Source organism: Salvia hispanica, chromosome 3 (genome assembly GCF_029641045.1).
Source record: "Salvia hispanica isolate PSC_SH4W2 chromosome 3, Shi_PSC_v1, whole genome shotgun sequence".
Classification (NCBI taxonomy): domain Eukaryota; kingdom Viridiplantae; phylum Streptophyta; class Magnoliopsida; order Lamiales; family Lamiaceae; genus Salvia; species Salvia hispanica.
Genome location: NC_142694.1, coordinates 56,832,538 through 56,853,603, shown reverse-complemented (window position 1 = coordinate 56,853,603; position 21,066 = coordinate 56,832,538). Strand labels below are relative to the sequence as shown.

Genomic DNA, 21,066 nt, shown 5'->3' with positions numbered 1-21,066 from the left:
ATACAAATTTATGGGAAATATTGAAAATGATCTTCTTGGTTTCTTGCAATGTGCTTACCCTTTCTTAAACCTTACTTGGGGAGAAAGTACCTTCCTTTTTTCTGAATTCTCTCCAAAGCTATCAATTATCATGCGCTCGTCTCTCTCTCTTCTTTCACTCCTCAATGATCAGTCTGCAGAGACTCGAAAAGCTTCATATCTTCACCCTCGTTTCTCGTCTGTGCATTGGAAGCAGCCCCACATCATCAAAATCCAGTCTTTACGCAAATGGACATCGCCCCATATCCCAATTCCCTCGGTTTTCCACATTACAAGTCGATTTTCACGAAAAGAGACATCTTCAAGCGAGGAGAGAAGCTCAGGCTGCTTTGCTAGACTACTTCTACGAAACTAGGAATCTTCCCTTTTTGGATGCCGAGAATTTGAGCAGAAATTCCCCCAATTTTCTCGATAGGTTATTGAAAGCAGTGCTCATCAATGGCGATGGTGAAAACGACTGCGATTTTCGCCGTTTGGTCACACGATATCTCAGGTACCATCCCGTTAATGAATTTGAGGCCTTCTTTGAAAGCATTGGTTTGTGCCCTAGTGATTATGCATCGTTTCTTCCTCGTGTGTCAGTTTCTCTGAGTGATGATGAATTGTTGTTGCATAACTATTATGTGCTGTGTAACTATGGAATTGAGAAGAGTAGGATTGGGAAGATTTACATGGAGGCCAAGGAAGTTTTCAGTTATGATGATGGGGTTTTGCAGTCAAAAATCACATCTTTTGAGAATTGGGGGTTGAGACATTCTCTTGTTGTTGAGATTATTTCTTGCAGCCCCCATCTCTTAATTGGTAGTGATAATCAAGAATTTCATGATTTCTTGGAAAAAGTAAAGAAATTAGGGCTTGATTTGGGCTGGCTTGAGAAGCATGTAAGGGGATGTGATTATTGTGATTGGAAATGTATGGTTGAGGTGATGTGTTTATTAGGTGAGTTGGGGTTGAGAGATGAGCAGATAGGGCAAGTGATCAAGAACCATCCTGGTCTTCTGCTCGAGTGCTCTGGCCGTTGTAGCTTGTGCTTATTTGCTCTCTTGTTGAAGTTTGGAACGACACCGAGTGGTGCACAAGCAGTTTTCCATCACTTCCCAAAAGTATCAGTCGTGGGCTTCACTAGAAACTTGCTTCGGAGCTATCAGTTTCTAGTTGGGATAAACATGCCTTTTCGTGATATAGTTAGGATGTTTAGTCTGTATCCGCTACTTCTAGGCACGTGCCAGCTCAAAAAGGTCGGTAGCTTAGTCCATCTATTGAACTGTGGAGTAAGCCGGATTTGCAAGATGGTGGAGGAGGACCCTTATGTCTTAAGGAAATGGATACGTGGAGTGAGAGTTGAACGGCTGCAGCAGCCAAGCCGGGCTGCCAGAGGGAGAGGGGTGAAGGCTAGGTTTCTTGAAACACTCGGCTTTGTTGAGAAATCGTGTGAAATGGAGAGGATTCTTAGGTTGTTGATGGGGAAGGGAGAAGAGCTACAAGAGAGGTTTGATTGTATAGTGAATAGTGGATTGAGTGAAGAGAATGCATTAGCAATGCTGAGATCAGATCCTAGAGTTCTCAACATGTCTAAGGATGTAATAGAGAGGAAGATCGATGTTATTGTACGAGAATTGGGCTATCCGGTGAGTGTTGTGCTTGCTCATCCCATACTCTTGACTTATACTACTAAGAGGTTGAAGCTTAGGCTTTTGATGCATAAATGGTTGAAAGATGAAGGGTCAGTGAAGGCGGAGTCGAGTTTAAGGAGTTTCTTGAAATACTCGGAGGAGAGGTTTGTGAGGTGCTATGTGAATCCTCATCCCGGAGGGACTTTAGTTTGGGAGAGACTGAAGAAAAACATGGATTCATCATCGGGGATGGCATGAAAAGGGAGGCCGCGTTCGCACAAGTGGTGCGACACTCCTTGTTTTGGTGAAGGACAAATTTATACTTAGAAGAATAAGTAAATATTATTCCATCATTCTCAAAAAAAATAGACAGACTTGTATATATCAATATTCACAAAGTTTGGTAATTGAAAATGCAATATTTTTTAAATGTGCAAACTTTAAGTATCAATATTCAATAATTGAAAAACTCAGTACTATTTAAATATTGAATTACAAGCCACTTTACTAATGATTATATGTGAATCAACCAAATGTGATGTAGTCCTCCACCATTCGTCCCATAATATTAATTATAATAGAGTCAATTTTTTATTTTAAAATTTTTTAAATTAATTGAGTTATTTCAGTTTTTCTCTTATTTTCGATTCTTATTTTCTATATTTACCTGTTTTACTTTATTCTTCCTCACTTTATTCACCACTTATTGAATACACTATTCTTAATCTCCGTACCAAAAATAAATACTTAAAAAAGTGGAGGGAGTAGTATTTAAAAGTGTGAAATATTTTTAAAAATTAATAATATGGAGTTTGAGAATATTATCATAATACTACAATAATATTTATATTTACACATAGTCGGAGTAATGAATGAATTATTTTTTCCTACAATTTTAATGAAATTTTAAACTATCAAACTAAAAAGGTTTTACTCATAGTTTACAAAATTTATTTTTTAGGAGTATGTAATAAATATTATAGTTAAATAATAACTAAGTAGTACTACTACAACATGATTTTGGAATGGACTTAATAAATTGACTTGCTGATGTGATAGGATCCTTGAGCAATGTGCATGATAATGACAATCTTTGAATAGTGTGTCACCGCCAATTTCATTTTTCTTTTACAAATTTCATATTCTTTTTATTTTTCACAGTACTTTGGATTAAGCTCGGTTCTAGACCACAAGGGCCTGGCTCTCGCACCACAAGGGCACGAGCGAGGAATCTGAATGCTCGGCACAAGGCCGAAGACGAGCCGCAAGGGCTCGGCACATGGCTGCACCACGAGGGTGCGAGCAAGTATCCATGGGACAGACACGGCACCAAAGTGCCGAGAGAGACACCGAAGGGCACAAAGGCCCAAAGGGATAGCACCGAAGGGCACGGGGCCCTAAGGGAGGACGACACAAGGTCGAGAGACACCATGGGCTAGAAGGCCCAGTGAGAGACACCATGGGCCCGAAGGCCCAGGGAGACGGCACGAGGCCAACCCGCAAGCCCGAAGGCCTGGGACATCGCCACGAGCCCGAAGGCTCAGGCGGAGGGGCGCAAGGCTGAGACACGAGCCCGAGGGCCCGCGATGCATGCCCATGCGCAAGCGCAAGAGGCAAAGCCTCATGGAAATTAATTTTCACCATTTGTCTCCATTGAGGACCAAACCACTGACCTCATGGACGAGTGAGTCAGCGCCCTTTGCCATCAGACCAAGGTACCTCCTCTAAACTAAAGTATGGGTAAACAATATTTATAGTGTCATGGGCCCACCGCGAACGGCCCCTTACTCCAGAAACCCTAATCGGTACAGGCCTACTAAGGAAGCCCGTGTCGTAGGATTTTTTGGGAGCCTCGTTTCCACTCTTCAACGCCCCAAAGGACGCTGGATAAGACACCGTAGGGTACGAGACCCTACGGGATTGGACATGCCCGAAGGCAAGATACCGAGCCGAGGCTCGTCGTCGGGACACACAACACACGCACACACTCCCGGAACCCTCTTCGGCATCATTCTACGGGGTATTAACCGCCGCGTGCCCTTACTCTAATTACAAGTTCTTCCCCTCCGGCTTGGACCTACGCATTTGAGGTATTTTTGCTGGATTATGCTCGGGCCTAGACCACAAGGGCCTGGCTCTCGCACCACAAGGGCACGAGCAAGGAATCGGAATGCTCGGCAAAAGGCCGAAGGTGAACTGATACATCGTCGAATTATCGACGGGCATGCTCCAGAAACCCCCTCCGGCTTGGACATACGGGGTCGCCCACCACATGCCACACTCGTTTGGGAAGTTTTACCCCTCCGGCTTGTCTCTACTCATTTGAGGAATTTTTGCTGGATTAAGCTCGGGCCTAGAACACAAGGGCCTGACTCTCGCACCACAAGGGCACGAGCGAGGAATCGGAATGCTCAGCACAAGGCCGAAGACGAGCCGCAAGGGCTCGGCACATGGCTGCACCATGAGGGTGCGAGCAAGTATCCACGGGACAGACACGGCACCGAAGTGCCCAGAGAGACACCGAAGGGCACGGAGGCCTTAGGGGATTGCTCCGAAGGGCATGGGGCCCTAAGGGAGGACGACACAAGGCCGAGAGACACCAGGGGCCCGAAGGCCCGGTGAGAGACACCATGGGCCCAAGGAGACGGCACGAGGCCAACCCGAAAGCCCGAAGGCCTGGGACATCGCCACGAGCCCGAAGGCTCAGGAGGAGGGGCGCAAGGCCGAGACACGAGCCCGAGGGCCTGCGACGCACGCCCCTGGGCAAGCGCAAGAGGCGAAGCTTTTTCTTTGAGGGTACTGGAAACAAGAACTCGATTATGTAATGAGGATTCTACAAACGAATACTTATCAAGAGTATATGATCCCTTCTTAAATGGATCATATCGTAAAACAATCTACAAAAACCTTTCTCTTTCAACATTAAACAATACTTTAATAGAAAATCTCATGGAGAAATTTGAGATAAATCGAATTCATGGTTTTTTGATGCCCCGCCCAAGAAAGAGACCCAAGTCCTAGTAGCCCCACTAAATGGTGATTCAACATAGATTCTACATCTTGAAACCAAGCCAATTTTGGGGCCGCTTTATGATAATGAAACCAACCAGCAAAAAGCATTAACGCTGCAAAGACCAATGCACCGATTGCGGTACAATAGAGTTGTAATTCACTAGTTATTCCAGATGCTCGCCAAATCTGAAAAAAAACCAGAGGTTATTTGTATTCCTCGGAAACCCCCGCCCACATCACCATTCAATATTTCTTGGCCCACTATTGGCCAAACCACCTGAGCACTCGGCCCAATGTGGGTTGGATCACTCAGCCACGCTTCATAATTGGAAAAACGAGCACCGTGGAAATACATGCCACTCAGCCAAAGAAAGATGATGGAGAGTTGGCCGAAATGGGCACTAAATACTTTTCGAGAGAAGCCTCATAGGAATTAATTTCCACAAGTTGTCTCCATTGAGGATCGAACCACTGACCTCATGGACGGGTGAGTCAGCGCCCTTTGCCATCAGACCAAGGTACCTCCTCAAAACTGTAGTATGGGTAAACAATATTTATAGTGGCACGGGCCCACCATAAACGGCCCCTTACTCCAGAAACCCTAATTGGTACAGGCCCACTAAGGAAGCCCGTGTCGTAGGATTTTTTGGCGAGCCTCGTTTCCACTCTTCAACGCCCCGGAGGACACTGGATAAGACACCGTAGGGCACGAGACCCTACGGGATACGACATGCTCGAAGGCACGATTCCGAGCCGAGGCTCGTTGCATTCCAGGGATCAATTCCGGCCTGGACCTACGGGATGGGTACCGCTTGTCCCTACACGTTTAAGGACCCCTTTGGAGAGGGATGCTCGAGAGATACCCTGAAGGGCACCCCTGTTCAAGCCATATCCACGGCACAAGGCCGAGAGAGACACCAAAGGACACGGGGCCTAAGGGATTAGACACTGAAAGGCATGGAGGCCCTAAGGGATAGCACCGAAGGGCACGAAGGCCCTAAGGAAGGACACCAGGGGCCCGAAGGCCCGGTGAAAGACACAATGAGCCCGAAGGTCCAAGGAGGCGACACGAGGCCGCACACAAGCCCGAAGGTCCGAGAGACACGAGCCCAAAGGCCCGCGATAAACATGTCCATGCGCAAGCACAAGAGGCGGAGCCTCATGGAAATAAATTTCCACAAGTTTTCTCCATTGAGGCTCGAACCACTGACCTCATGGACGGGTAAGGCGGCACCCTTTGCCATTAGACCAAGGTGCCTCCTTAAACTAAAGTATGGGTAAACAATATTTATAGTGGCACGGGCCCACCGCAAACGGCCCCTTACTCCAGAAACCCTAATCGGTACATCCCACTAAGGAAGCCCGTGTCGTAGGATTTTTTTGGAGCCTCGTTTCCACTCTTCAACGCCCCGAAGGACGCTGGATAAGACACAGGGTACGAGACCCTACGAGATTGGACATGCCCGAAGGCAAGATACCGAGCCCAGTCATATTACTATAGAATGTACCAAAATGGCAAAATGACTCTATTACTGTGGAACGGAAGGAGTATTTTCTTACGATTGTTTCACTGTAACTGAGTCGTTTCTTTTTTGGCAAAACGCAACAATTTTGCTTTTTTCTTATTTTACTCTCTTTTACTTTATTCTCTCTTCATCACTCTACATTTTTCCTTTTCTACTTTATTCGTCATTTACTTAACACGATACAACTTTTTTTAAATCATGTGCCGAAAAGAAACGCCTCTACAATAGAGGAACGAGGGAATGCTACTTTTCGTTTATATTTAGATAAAAATGGTTTTTGACTTTTAAGTAAAGTAGATAAATAAATAAGTAAGAGTATATTTAGGGATAAAAAAATGATTCTTGACTTTAAGTAAAGTAGGTAAATGGACATAACATTTTGTTTTTTATTAAAAAAGAATGATCAACTTAGTGGAATAGAAGCAATATTACTTACTCCTGATCTTTCGACTTTGATATTTAACATATTTGCTTCGTATTTTCTCTATTGTTTAACGGATCACATTTAACATTTTATTTTCCTAATTTAACAAATATGATAATTGACATTTGAAAAATTATGGTTATACAAAATTTTAGAAAAAAAATATAATAGTAGTAATTGTGACGAAATTGCACAAGTTGGTGGAATGTGGGGCCTATTTACTATTTATGGTAAAAGTTAAATTTGACTTTTATTGTGGAATGAATAAAAATGGCAAAATGTGACTCTTATTATGGGACATAGGTAGTATATCTTACGTATTTATTAAATACTCTTTTATCAATAATTTGATTTAAATTAATTTGTGTTAATATAGTAAAAAATAAATATTTTGTTATTGTATTTATTGTCAATTTTTTGGTCATTATCATTTAAATTATTGATTTTAATATTGGATGGTCATAAAGTGTTGATTCCCCGAATGACTTTAATACTATCTGGTTCAAAGTTATCATTCAAATTCGGATGACGACAATTTCCTTTGGGCGTGTCTTATAAAATGACCATTAATAAAAGTCAAGGTGAATCAGTTTCACATGTTGTATTGTTTCTAAAGAAGTCTGTCTTCAGTCATGGATAATTGTATGTTGTTGTATGAAAACTTACAAGTCGTGAAGGCGTGAAGATTTTAGTTTGTAGAGATGGTGTTGATAGCGGTTGTTATTCTACTATTAATGTTGTTTACAAAGAATTTTTTCAAAATTTATGTATGACTAATTGTTCTTACTATCTAATTGGACTTTCAATTTATTAATATTTATGTTTTTTTTATTAAAAACTTAGAAACCCTTAACGATTTTATAATTATATTATTTTATACTCCTTCCGTCTCATAAATATATGTGCACTTTTTATTTTTGTTCGTCCCATAAAAATATGTGCATTCTTTTTTTGGAAAGTTATATCAATTTAATAATGTAAGTCTCACCATCCATTGACACTACTTTAACTATCATTCTCCTCATCTCTCTTACTTTACCATATCATTCTCCTCATGTCTCTTACTTTACCAATTTTATCTTAACTTTCGTGCCATATTCATTGCCCATATTTTTATGAGACGGAAAGAGTATCATTTCTTTGTAATCGCTTGGCTTACAATTTATCTTCTATTTGAAAATCTTATATCATGTGTATAGCACGGGTGATAACACTAGTTGTTAAAGTAAGAGAGATGAAAAAAAGTAAGAAAGAGAGAGGAAAAAAATATTGATATGAGTGTTAGTGGATAGTGGAGTCCATATTATTAATGGTGAGGAAGTAGTGTCAGTGGATTATGAGGTTCGTATTATTATCAATGGTGTATAATTGGTTAAAAAAATTTATATTCCGATTTGATTTAATTTGGAGGCAGTCCAAAATGGTAAATTAGTCTTTTTTTGAGGACGGATGATGGAGTAGATTTTAGTAGATTGGGAGTTAGGAAAGAGAAAGTAATGCATACTCTATGGGTTGAATCGTAACGATATTTTTTTTATCAGACTATTTAGATATTGGATGGGTTCAACTTTTTTTGCATGTAAATATCTTGTATCAACATTGTTTAAAACAACAGCACCAAAAGAGAAGGAAAAGTTTGCAAATGTCTTCCAATATTTCATAACAAATCGGCTCAACACTAATAAATAATTGGCCCATCAATTAGTTTGGGCTGAAAACTCAATTTTATGAATGGGCTCAGTAATCTGTTATGACATCCAGTGTGGATGCACACATAATGAGTTTAAATATCGAAAGTAAATTCTAACCTAGAAACAGCCTTCTTTAAGATATCTAAAAAATCAGCTACCAAGTAAGGAATATATCTGTCAGCTGTGATGGTCATAGATTATTTCCATTTGATAGAAAAATATGGGTACTACCCAAATAAAAACAAAAAGAATTATTAAATTCTACTTTAATGCTACAATATTTTAAATTATTTTGTATTACTATGTTTATTGTGGCCGTGCCCCTCTTAATCTTGTGATCCTACCAATTTACTACTACTATTACATGCTAAGATTTTGTTGATTCTTTATTTTGAAATAATAGGAGATTCTTGCGTGAGGCTGCGGGAATGTGAGGCGAGATAAATACCTATAAATTTATGTTAATAAAACAATTTTATAGTGTTTCCTTCAGCCACACTCGATAATTCATTTTTTTCATTTTTTATTGTAAAAAAAATTAATCACATTTTATTTATGATGAGTTCCTCTTTAAGTAGTAATATTTTATTAATTTTATATTAAAATTCCTCCGTACCAAGTAAGTCTAGTTGTATTTATTTATTTATTTATTTTGTTTATTTCAAGGCAATTCAGTCTCTTTTTTAGGCAAAAACTTTATCTGTTCTCTTCATCTCTCTTATTTTATTCTCCTTCTTACTTTATCCTCTCCATTTTAAAATTTAATACATCAATTTCTTAAATTACGTGGCCAAAAACTGACAATTGTTGGCACGACACGATAACACGACACGAACCCGCACGAAATTAATGGGTATGTGTCAAAGCTTATTGGGTTCGTGTCCTTATCGTGTCGACACGATAACGACAATTAAACTTCGTGTCGTGTTCGTGTTACATGTTAAGAAATAACATTAATATATTGTAGTATTTTATTATTTTATTTATTTTAAAATTTAAAATTTTAAAATTAAAATTTAATATTAGAAATAATATTAATATATTATAATATTATTATTATTACAGTGTCGTTATTGTGCCGTGTCATATATGTGTTGTTATCGTGTCGTGTTGACCCGCAGTGGTTCGTTTAATGGATTCGTGTCGTGTTCGTGTCTGAGGGTAGCAGGTCGTGTTCGTGTTCGTGTTTAGAGTTTTCTTAATGGGTCGTGTTCGTGTTTGTTGTTATCGTGTCGACACGATAACGACACAACACGCACGATTGGCCACCCCTACTTGTGACGGAGGGAGTATTAGTTACTCTGCATATTCTTTTCGTTATTAATCACAGACACGGTTACACCCACTCCATAATTATTCTCTGTGCTCATTTATAATCACATTGAAGGGTGTGACAACTACCCAACGATTTAAAGTTGTTCTATACTAAAATGCAGAAATCGGTCCCACGACCAATTAGTTAAAGATAGACAAGTCTTATGGCACTCGATTATACTCCTTAGGTTAGTCACTCTTTAGATAGTGGACGGAGGGAGGGAGTATGAGTTTTTATGATATAATAGTAGGTTTGGAGTTATTTATACTCCACTATTTATTCATTATATGGCGAGTGGATTCGGAATCAACGTTCAAATCTGGTCAATATTTGCTATTGATGTGAAACCACGAATATTTTTCCAAATTTCAAATCTTTCTCTAATTAGCAATTTGATTACTGTCACATGCAGAAATCAGAATCACAAATTAAAACACACGCCACTCACATAATCACAGACACGGTTGCACCCACACGTCACACGTATTAAATACTCTACTATTTACATGTTTACCTAACTTGTGAAAGTATTAAACATCTATCACACACAGTGTTTTAAAAACCGGACCGGACCGGCCGGTTCGATCGGTTCGGCCGCGAACCGGTGAGTGGTCCGGTCTGGTTCTCTCTATAAAACCGCCAGCATGTTGAGCCGCCGCGAACCGCCGGAACCGGCCAGTCGAACCGGGAACCGGAAACCGGTTTTCTTCATTGTTTAAAATTTTTGTAAAATAAGTGCTTTTGGTGGGGATCGAACTCATGATCTCTTGTAAAATAAGTCCATTACCACTCCACCACAAGCATTTCTTGTTAATAACATGAACATTAGTTATTATTATATTAAAACATTTTTTTATTTACTCAAACTAATCATTCAAGTTTAAATTTATATTATAGTGAATAGGTATTAATATGATAATATATTTATCATCTAAAATTCACTCTTTTTTACTAAAATTAACTATTATTTGTATAATATAGATACTTATGTAAATATAAGTAGTTATACCTAAGGTTTATAATAAATTATTTACTATATAGTATATTTTCATCAAAACTAATTAAACATTCATATTTATTTATATATTTTGTCATATAATTTTTTTGAATTATTATGAATTATTTTTTTTTTATATCTAAAATATTAAAAATTTTATCCATAATAACTTGTAATTTGTACATTTAATAATTATGGATAAAAAATTTAATAAATTTTATCATTCATTGAAATTGAATATATTTTATATATTATATATAATTTGTAACAGTAAAACGGTTCGACCAGTGATTGAACCGGTTGGACCGATTGAACCGTGAACCAGTAGCCTCTCCGGTTCACTGGCCGATCCGGTTTTTAAAACATTGATCACACATGTATATGCCCTCTTCTAGTTCTAACAAATTCTAAAAAAACATAAAATCAGACGAAAACTAAGGGCAAATTCAAATGTTTATTCAACAATTCAGCACTTTAAAGTTTAAACCAAAATAAATGGGTTCATTTAATAAGTATTCATTAGAATTTTAAGTGCTATAATTTTTATGTATATGTATAATTTTTTTGAGGGAGAGAATTCCCAACTTGTGAAATATTTACATGCTTTAGGTTTTTTTGAATAGAATATTGTACTACATATTTTAATAGATCTGTCTCTAAATTAAAAACTGTATAGATAACAAGTGGACTATGTTTACATTTTGTGGTACAGGAGAGGAGATATAACAAATAATGGCCATTCAATTTTCTCATTTTTAAAAAATTGCGCAATCTTTTACACTACTAAGTCATTATACAGTAATTTTTTTCTCTGAAATTTTCTCTTTTTGGATATAAGAGAGGGTAGATATGTAGTTTTTTCAAATTTTTTGTCTGCAATAGTTATTTGACCTTCAATTATAATTTACCAAAACCTCCCAAACAGCCCATCAAATTAAATAAATATCTTTTGATGTTTTCCCTACTTCCCACTTAATTTTCTTCACTTCCTTTCTCTCTCTCTCAGCTGAGTCTTGGCCTCCCTTAGCTTGTTGGCTGCTACCTTCAGCCTTTGAAATCTGGATAAAAAAAATCCAATCTTTTTTCCAAATCTGAGTCCATTTTGTGAATCTCTAATCGGTTTCTGCTGTTTATTTGATCTGGGCTTTCTCTCTCTCCCTGTTTCAGATCAGTTTTTCATCTAATTCTCACTCACAGCATACCAAGACTTCATCTTTTTGTTTCCCTTTTACCGTTGAAACTATTCATGCAGGTTCAAAATCTTGTCTTTTTATTGGGTTTCTAATTGGTGCAGTTTGTTTTTCTTGAAAAAGGTTTCGTTTATTTAGGTTGCAGATGGGTATTCTTGCTTATTGAGACAGCTTCATTTGGTATGTAAGTCTCTTTATTTTTAATGTAAAGTACTGATTTTGATCATAGTCTGTTGCTTCTGTATACAATGATCCAGTGTCTATTTTTGCTCTTTAGTTTTCAAGAAAAAAGTGGTTTCTTGAGCTTCCAAGTTATACTATATAAATGAATTAGATTTGCTTTTATTGGATTACTAAGGTTATTTGCAAGCTTAAACTTTTCTGGGATTTGAAGCTCATTTTGTTGTTTGCTGTATTTTGTGCTTAGTAGATATATGTGATGTATGCTAAATCTGTAAACAAGTTTAATGGGTCTGGTTTCTTGAATTTCTCAGTGGATAATATAGAAAAGATTTAATTTGAATTTACCTAGCTCTAGATTTGTTTTGTTGCTTTACTTCTCTGCAAAATTGTTTACTTTCTTGATTGTTTCTTGGATTGCTTTATCTAGTTTTCTTTGAAAAGGTGTGCTTTTGAAGTCATGTGTATCCAATTTATCCATTGCAGAACTATCGTAATTTTGCTCGAATTGCTGATTTCAAGAATGGGTAGAGGGAGAGGAAAAGGGAAGAAACAATCCGCGCTTGCTGCTCGTGATGACACTGGCAGCGGTGAGGATGAGAAGCTGCCTGTGAGGAGAAGAGGGAGGCCGCAAAAACCAATGAAAGACGACTTTGAGGAGGTGGACGAAGTTGAGAAGATTGAGGAAGAAGACGAAGATGGTGAGGAGGCGAAAAATTTTGCGTTGAGCAAAAGCAGCAAGAACCAAGCTGCTGTAGAGAATGGCAGGAAGAGGAAGAGGCCCTCACAGACTAAAGAAAGCGACGAATTAGTAAAGGAGGAGGAAGCCAAAAGTAATGCTACTGTCCTAATCAAGCCCGTTGGCTATAGACAACACGGGAGCAGAAGGAAGAACAAGCCTAGACGGGCTGCTGAAGTTGGTGTCGAATGCAAATAAATTTTGTATTGGCATATCGAGAGGTGGAATGAAGCCTTCTTTCTCGGATCACAGGGCCTTCCCAATATCTGTTTTTGAGTTCATGTGTTTTGCTAATGCCTTGGAATTAATTGTTTTTGTTAATGCAAAAGAGATAACAATTTTTGTGTTTATATTTGATCCCATTTTGATTTAATCTTGCTCTCATGATACTATTATATCCGCGGTTTCAGCTTAAATATCAGTCAGGTATGTGATGGAGACACAGGAGATGGCTTGTGTTTTCAGACAACGAAGAACAAGTGGACGAGAGGATCACGATTGAGGTAAAATTCGAAATTCGTCGCTCAGTTTGCCACGTTCTATGCTTGTTTGTTTGCTGGTTTAGACATATGAGCAGAGCTGATGCTTGGTGATGGATATAGTGAAGCTTTAATATGCACTTGAATAACTCATTTTTAGGGCAGTTTCTAAAGATGTTTTATTTTTTATTTATTTTGTCATGAATTGTTAGAATTTGAAATCTATTGGTAAACTAAATAAGTCTAGGGTTGCATCTAGGGAGATTGACTAATTTATCAAGTTGTAAAGATAGTTTTCTGATTCTTGGATTTGTGAAAGATTAATTGGTTTGGGAGGTTTGCATTGTTGAGATATGAGATGAAATATTGTGAGTGCATTTGAATTCAAATTTCAACTCAATCCAAAACATTTCAGCTACTTAAGATCTTATTATGGCCTGAAATTCTCTATGGACTCAGCTCCCAATCTTGGACGTCACAATACTTTTAAAATATATTTATATTTTAAATGCTTTAATAAATATTTTTATTAGATAGATGGAGTTACTTACCAATACTTTTTTCTATTTTTATAGTATAACTCACCATTTTTTATTTTTTTTCTCCACTCTCTTTTCTATTTTTTTCCTTCTCTTATTCTTCCACATTAAAATTAACAATATTTTAATAATTTTTTCCTCTTCTAACAATAATAGAATTGTCAAAGATGGGAATTGATTTTGATTGGTATGATTATTATGGTGGAAAAGGCTCAATGATAACATAATATTGTTTATGGTGTAAAATTAAATGGCAATCCCTAATAAGTTTTCTACAATTTTTTCATACTCACTTTTTAAATTTTTTATACTCAACCTATACATTCATTTTGGAAGTATGGATCTTGAGAATTTGAATAAAAATATATCTTCAAACCCATCAATATTATATGTTGTAGAATTAATAGAATTTGAATGAAAATACATGTTCAAGAACATCAATGTTGTATGTTTTAGAACATTGATATAAATACTTGGCATCTTTGGACTTGGAGCTCTCTCTGTCATATGGTCACATGACTCACATCTTTATAACAAGAAAATTTAATAATTGAGGGACCCTATTTTCCTAGGTTATTAATTGCTTGAAAATCCATCATGCCTCCTAAGATTGTGCTATGCTACATTTAGATGGACAATCATATGTCAAATATTTTCCATATACTATCATTAACAACAAACTAATACAAATTCACAGTCATGAAAAAATAACACATCTGTCCAGACAGCCTTCAACAATGACACTTGATGCCACATCTCTATAGGCCAAAAATATGCAAATAATAAATGGATAAGTATTCCTCAATTTCTTTATTTTAAATTGAAACTGAGCGCTTTGCTTTCTCCTAAAATGCTAGAAAATCTTTAAACGAGTAGCATCAAACAAGAATCCAATATCTCTCCAATCTCAGACAATAATATAAGTGGAAAATTACTTTTTAATAACATAAACATAATACATACTCCTCCGTCGACCAACAAGAATATGCATTTTTAGTTGGACATTTTAATGCACAATTAATAAAGTAAGAGAGAGATAAAAAGAAAAAGTAATTTATGTATTGTTAGTAGAGATTGAGTTTCACTTAAAAATTCTAAAATTAGAAAATGCATATTCTTGTGGAACGGATTAAAAATGAAAGAATGCATACTCTTGTGAGACCGCAGGAATTTATATTTAACAATTATTTCTACAATGTTTGCTATTTTAGGTACATTTTGGTCTAGTTACATGGTCAAATGCAAATTTAGTCGTGTAAGTTCGAAAACATGGATACTATTTAAAGTATAATTTCGTGGAATATTATTATCTAATTTACGATGGAAAAATATATTAGTATTATTTCTTAGCTCTATATTATTAAATTATTGACTATAATTATATTTGAGAAGCTCAGTTGTTCTAGTGAGGTTTCAGTATAATTTTTTAACATTAAAGGCCACATCAATTATATCTGACAGTAATTAATATTTTTTCCTACAGTCTATGCAAATTATTTACTATGTACAGTAATAATTTGTTTCTCTTTTTAGCTCCTTTAATTTAGCAAGGCTGAATTTGCCACATTCTGATCTTTCCGGCATCTAGAATCTGAAACCACAGATTATCTAAGAAAAAAAGTTTTTAAGAATAATAAATTACTTTCTCTTCTTTTAAGGTATCCAAATGCTGCAGACCAAATAAATTCTCCCATTGCTTACTTTATCAATCAGCTTAACTATTAGTATAAGAAATTTCTTTTCTAATATGGGCAACATTTTGAGACTTCAAAAGGGATTTGTACCCAAGAAATATAAAGAAGGATCTTGATTAATGATTGCTACATGACCAACTCCAATAGAGTGCAACTTAGATTTTTAAATCTTCTTTCAACTTGCCATGTTTAGAAGGCCCAATTGTCCCCCCATATATGAATAAATAAATTTATATACATATAATACACATATTTTGCTGTGAAATGATTCCATTTCTTAGTATTCCATTTGATAATTGCAAAATGAATTAGTTATCACCATGCAATAATAAAGAGCGTTCGAGTAGAGTTTATAAAACCATAATTCAAACTAATGAAAATATGCATCTCATCAAGTGTTCACTTTTGTCATCTCAACTGTCCTTTTTTGTTTTTATTTTTACTAGGAGTACTTTTTTTATCTTAAAAAATAAGGACATATACAATGGTATGGAAATTAATGTATAATTAGTAAGGTAAGAGAGAAGAAAAAAAGAATAGTTAAAATAGTCTTAGTGGATGGTGAGATCCACATTATTATTATTATTATTGTTTAATTGTTGGCTCTAGTAGTATAAGTTGTAAATAGATTGATGTATATGAGTAAATGAGTTTGGGAGAACTTTCTATAAATGGAAATGTGGTGTATTTTTATGGGAATGACGAAAATAAAAAGTGCCCTTAGTTTTATTGGATGGAGGGAGTATTATATGTTTAAATTCAAATCAACACGAAATAAGAATGGAAGTCATTAGCGATCTTATTTTAATAAGTGGAAAGAAGTATTAAATGTTTATGTTCGTTTTTGTATTTACGCATATCATTACGTTAGTACAAAAAATAACGGTGATTATGCAAAAAGTTGTAACCGTAATTGGTCTTAAAAGTATTACATGTATTGTGGGACCCACATTATTATTAGTGTTTAATTGTGGGCCCTAGTGTTATAAGTTTTAAATAAATTGATACATACGAGTAATGAGTTTGGGAGAACTTTCTATAAATGAAAATGTGATAGTGCTATTTTTATGAGACTGACGAAAAAGGAAAGTGTCCTTGTTTTTATAGGACGGAGGGAGTATTATATGTTTAGATTCGAACCAACACGGAATAAGAATGGAAGTCATTAGCGATCTTATTTTAATAAGTGAAAAGAAGTATTAAATGTTTATGTTTGTTTTCGTATTTACGCATATCATTACGTTAGTACAAAAAATAGCGGTGATTATGCAAAAAGTTGACTTATGGAACCGTAATTGGTCCTAATAGTATTACTTATTGGTCGGTGGGACCCACATTATTATTAGTGTTTAATTGTGGGCCCATAGTGTTATAAGTTGTAAATATATTGATGCATATAAGTAATGAGTTCGGGAGAACTTTCTATAAATGAAAATGTGATAGTACTAATTATATGAGACTAACGAAAAAGTAAAGTTTCATTATTTTTATAGGGTAGAGGGAGTATTATATATTTGGATTCGAATCAGCACGAATTAAGAATGGAAGTCATTAGCGATCTTATTTTAATAAGTGGAAAAAATATTAAATACTCCCTCCGTCCCACAAGAATATGCATTCTTTCCATTTTAGTCCGTTCCACAAAAATATGCACTTTCTAATTTTGGAAACTTTTTTCTCTCTAATAACGTGGGATTCATTCTCTTCTAACAATACTTTAATTATTTTTCTCCCTACCTCTCTCTTACTTTACCAATTTTGCATTAAAATCTGTGCCAAACACAAAGTGCATAATCTTTTGACGAAGGGAGTATTTATGCTCGCTTTGTATTTATGTGTATCATTACGTAAGTACAAAAAATAACGGTGATTATGAAAAAAGTTAAGTTATGTAACCGTAATTGATTCTTAGAGTATTACAGGTTGGATCGTAATTTCAAGTTTATTAGATGAGACACATGTGACTGACTTTGCTCTATTATCAGCAATAGGAAATAAATTGGAAATATTAAAATAGCAATATTAATTCAATAAAAATATACTTACTCCCTTTGTCCACCATTAGGAGTCTCATTTCACTCTGACACAATTTCTAATTGTTCAGCAGTTGAAATGTGTGTGCGTATGAGTATATTTGTAATTTCGTAGTTTGTTTGACCTTTCTCCTTAGTTTTTATTTTTTATTTTTCACTTTTTTTACTATAGAGCCCACATCACACGAGCCGAACTGTGGTCGGGATGTGGCACATGCGGACTTTGTTGTGGTTGGATGTTCTTGTAATAGGGATGGGATAAAAAAATAACTAATTTTCAATATAGAACTAAAAAGTATTTAAACTGTATTAAAAATATTAACACAATGATATAAGTTTATCAATGCAGTTTTTTTATCGATAAACATATATCTTTGTGCTGATATTTCTTAATTATGTATTAAAAATTAGTTAGCATTATAACGCAACCGCCGTGTAATAAATTTATCGTTAGATTTTAAATACTAGTCAAATACTATATGAAATATATTCAACCATTAAAATTCAAACAAATATAAATATTGTAACCATTTTTACTAACTACCTCCGTATTGTAACCATTTTTACTTACTACCTCCGTCTCATCAAAGATGATACACTTTTCTTCTTTTTTAGTTTGTCCCAGTTAAAATGACCAACTATTACAAATAAAAACACTTTTATGTCTACTTTATTCTAAATTCAAATCTACTTAACAAACACAAGCCAAACATGTATGCACATATAATCAAATACTCTCTCCGTCCGTGAAAATTTATCACTTATTTTTATTTTCATCCGTCCCTAAAAATTTACCACCTTTCACTATTATTATTTTTAGTAGTGGGCCTCACATTCCATAATCCATGCTCACTCATATTTTATTACTATAAAACTAATATATAAATGTAGAACTCAAATGTCATTAACTTTTTTAATTCTCATTCAGTTATATTTCTTAAAATTTGTGCTGGTTCAAATATGAAGAGCTTAATTAATTAGTTATAGGAAAGTGCCTGTATATATACTATAGATGTCAGGGATTCAAACGCACAGAGAGAGAGATATATCATCCTGGTTTGCTCAGTGCCCCCACTACTGAAATGAGTAAGAACTCACCCATAACAATAAATGAAGCTTTAAGGTATACCTCAGATACAACAGATTACAGAGAAGAAAGAGCTGGTTGAATGTAGTCTTTAAATAGAGAGAGAGGGATAGCAGAATAAAGCCTACAAGGAAAAAACGACAGATGAGTAATTGTTCATAAAAGAGAAGTCTAAAAACCAATCAAAAACCCCATGAAACTCTCTTAGTTCTTTTCTTCTCAATTATTTTCTGCAGAGGCTGAGAGAGAAAGAGAAACAGAAACACTGCTTCTCTGTTTCACACTCTCCAAGCTGCCACCACCTACATGACTCCACACACACACTCCCATTTCAAGAAAAATCAAAAGTTCTGTTTTTAATATTTCCAAGAAAACTACTGTTTTCCTGACCCCTTTTCCAATTCCTCCTCAACTGTTTTCCCAATAAATAAAAATCCAATCTTTATTCATCTTGATGCATGATATATGATGATAGAGGTGTAGCCTTCAAGAAAATGGAAAAGGGTTCATCTTCCTCTTCTTCTTCTTCCATCAATGGCTCCCCGGCCAAGAAGGGGAGGACTGCGGTGGTGCAGCCGCCTAGGTGCCAGGTGGAGGGGTGTTTAGTAGATCTGAGTGGTTCTAAGGCTTATTATTGCAGGCATAAAGTTTGTGGTATGCACTCAAAGTCGCCAATGGTGATTGTTGCTGGCCTTGAGCAAAGGTTTTGCCAGCAGTGCAGCAGGTTTCAGATGTTTTGTCTTTTTTTCAAGATTCAATTTTTTTGATTATGTGGTGTGTGAGAGACACATGTAATGCATAATCTTGCTTTTGTCAGAGATAAGATTATGTGGTCTGTTCTAATAATTGATTCTGTTTGCTGCTTTTGAAGGAGTTGGGGATGTGATTGTGATTGTGATTGTGCATCATTTGCTTTAGGACTCATGTTATTTTTGTTGTGATGTGGCTCTCCATCTTCATTTTCTTTGTCTGGGCATTATTGGCTATGATTTTGTGGGACTTTGGTTTTTATTATGTGGATTCATAGGAGGACTAAAAAAAATGGAATCTTGAAATGGAAATTATGTAGTTCTATGTATAACTATTTTGGTTTGGATTTGTTGTTAGTGTTAGTTATAAGCTTCAATGTGAACTAGTCTCTGGCCTTACATTGAGTAGATATTAAACACCCTATACTAAACATTTTTTTTGTGCTTTCTCAGGTTCCATCAACTGCCCGAATTCGACCAAGGGAAAAGGAGTTGCCGGAGGCGCCTTGCTGGCCACAACGAACGCAGGAGGAAGCCACCTCCGGGCCCTTTACTATCGTCGCACTATGCAAGCCTCTCTCCTTCAGTGTTAACCGGAGGTCTGGAGACGGACTTGGGCACCTACTCAGCATTCGGTGGGAGAGATCCGTGGCCGGACTCATCCACGAGCATAGGAAACTTCCAGCTTCCGTGGCAGATGAGCTCACAAGCAGCTTCTCTCCTTCAAGGCTCCACAACAAGGTCTAGTTACGCATCCGCAGAGGACTGTTTCAGCGGGATCTCCGACTCCACCAGTGCTCTCTCTCTTCTGTCAAACGAGCCATGGGGCTCGAGAAGCCAAGCCTTGGATCATGGAGTTAGCAGCTTTCTTGCCACCAATGGTGCAGCCGAGGTGGACCCGATCGGTCGATACCCTTCCTGGGATTTCAGAGGTGATCACTCTCTCCATGAGATGATGCCCCCTCACCCTGCCAGTAATCCTTACAGCATGGGCCAAGGGTTGGCTCGGCCAGGCGACGGACCACGCCACGAGTTCGAGCCTTCTAATAGCTATGATTCTTTCGGCAACCACATGAATTAGTCATTTTGAGCCTTGTTTCCTTGTGTGTTTTTCTCATGATTTTGTTTATTGAGACATTGATTTGTTAATTTTGTTGTGCTTTTTTGGACTAAACTACTTGGTCATCCAATTCGAGAATTATTTGTTTTGAATCAGTTTCGCATTTATGCATAAGTTGAGCTTTATATATTTAGTTAAGAGCACCTATAATCAACTACCCGACTGCATCGCAAATTCGCAATATTAAAGAAAGCGTAAAGAGCAGTAACTCACCACTGGTAGTGCTGCTGTGGAGGGAGAACAGTGAAATGGACTTTGGTGATTCTTGCTGTGGTGTTATCGCTCTGCGTTTGTGGGAGCCCGCGAACTAGCTGCCCTGCTACTTACTCGGGAGAAGAAGATAACAGCCTTGTGGGAACGAAGAGCTAAACTTCTTGGTTGGGAATAACTGTAGCAATGATGCTCTGTAATGAATTGTTTAGGTATTGTACAATGTTTTAAAGTTTGCAGAAATCTCAAAATTCTATTTTAAGAGCACCTGCATCGGTGCTCTTTGCATCGAGTAGGCGTCGTGCTGTGCTAGCCAGTGTGCTCTTGCCATTGACATTTTTTCTTTTACTTTTAAATTTTTTTTGAAATATATTAAAAAAATTGGTTTTAAAAAAAAAAAAATTATTTTCCCACTTCCCAATAAAATAT

At 36.5% G+C, this 21,066-nt stretch overlaps 3 protein-coding genes across 5 annotated transcripts; all 3 read left to right on the top strand.

Annotated features, from left to right (window-relative positions):
• The first annotated feature begins 93 nt into the window (after positions 1-93).
• LOC125212133 (transcription termination factor MTEF18, mitochondrial-like) lies at positions 94-2,082 on the top strand. Its single transcript, XM_089067722.1, has one exon. The coding sequence runs from the start codon at positions 165-167 to the stop codon at positions 1,908-1,910; it is 1,746 nt and encodes a 581-aa protein (XP_088923848.1). The 5' UTR covers positions 94-164; the 3' UTR covers positions 1,911-2,082.
• A 9,492-nt stretch (positions 2,083-11,574) lies between these two features.
• Positions 11,575-13,099, top strand: LOC125214949 (uncharacterized). Of its 3 annotated transcripts, none has more exons than XM_048116205.2 (3): positions 11,575-11,869; positions 11,946-11,991; positions 12,474-13,099. In XM_048116205.2, exon 3 carries the CDS (start codon positions 12,511-12,513, stop codon positions 12,922-12,924), a length of 414 nt encoding a protein of 137 aa, XP_047972162.1. In that variant the 5' UTR covers positions 11,575-11,869; positions 11,946-11,991; positions 12,474-12,510; the 3' UTR covers positions 12,925-13,099. The 3 variants fall into 3 exon arrangements, with proteins under 3 accessions (XP_047972162.1, XP_047972161.1, XP_088924773.1); XM_048116204.2 differs by having other exon boundaries at positions 11,576-11,869; positions 11,946-11,987; XM_089068647.1 differs by having other exon boundaries at positions 11,576-11,987.
• A 5,404-nt stretch (positions 13,100-18,503) lies between these two features.
• On the top strand, positions 18,504-20,872 carry LOC125214948 (squamosa promoter-binding-like protein 17). The gene is made up of 2 exons (XM_048116203.2): positions 18,504-19,282; positions 19,761-20,872. The coding sequence occupies exons 1-2, from the start codon at positions 19,017-19,019 to the stop codon at positions 20,386-20,388; spliced, it is 894 nt and encodes a 297-aa protein (XP_047972160.1). The 5' UTR covers positions 18,504-19,016; the 3' UTR covers positions 20,389-20,872.
• Positions 20,873-21,066: the final 194 nt, after the last annotated feature.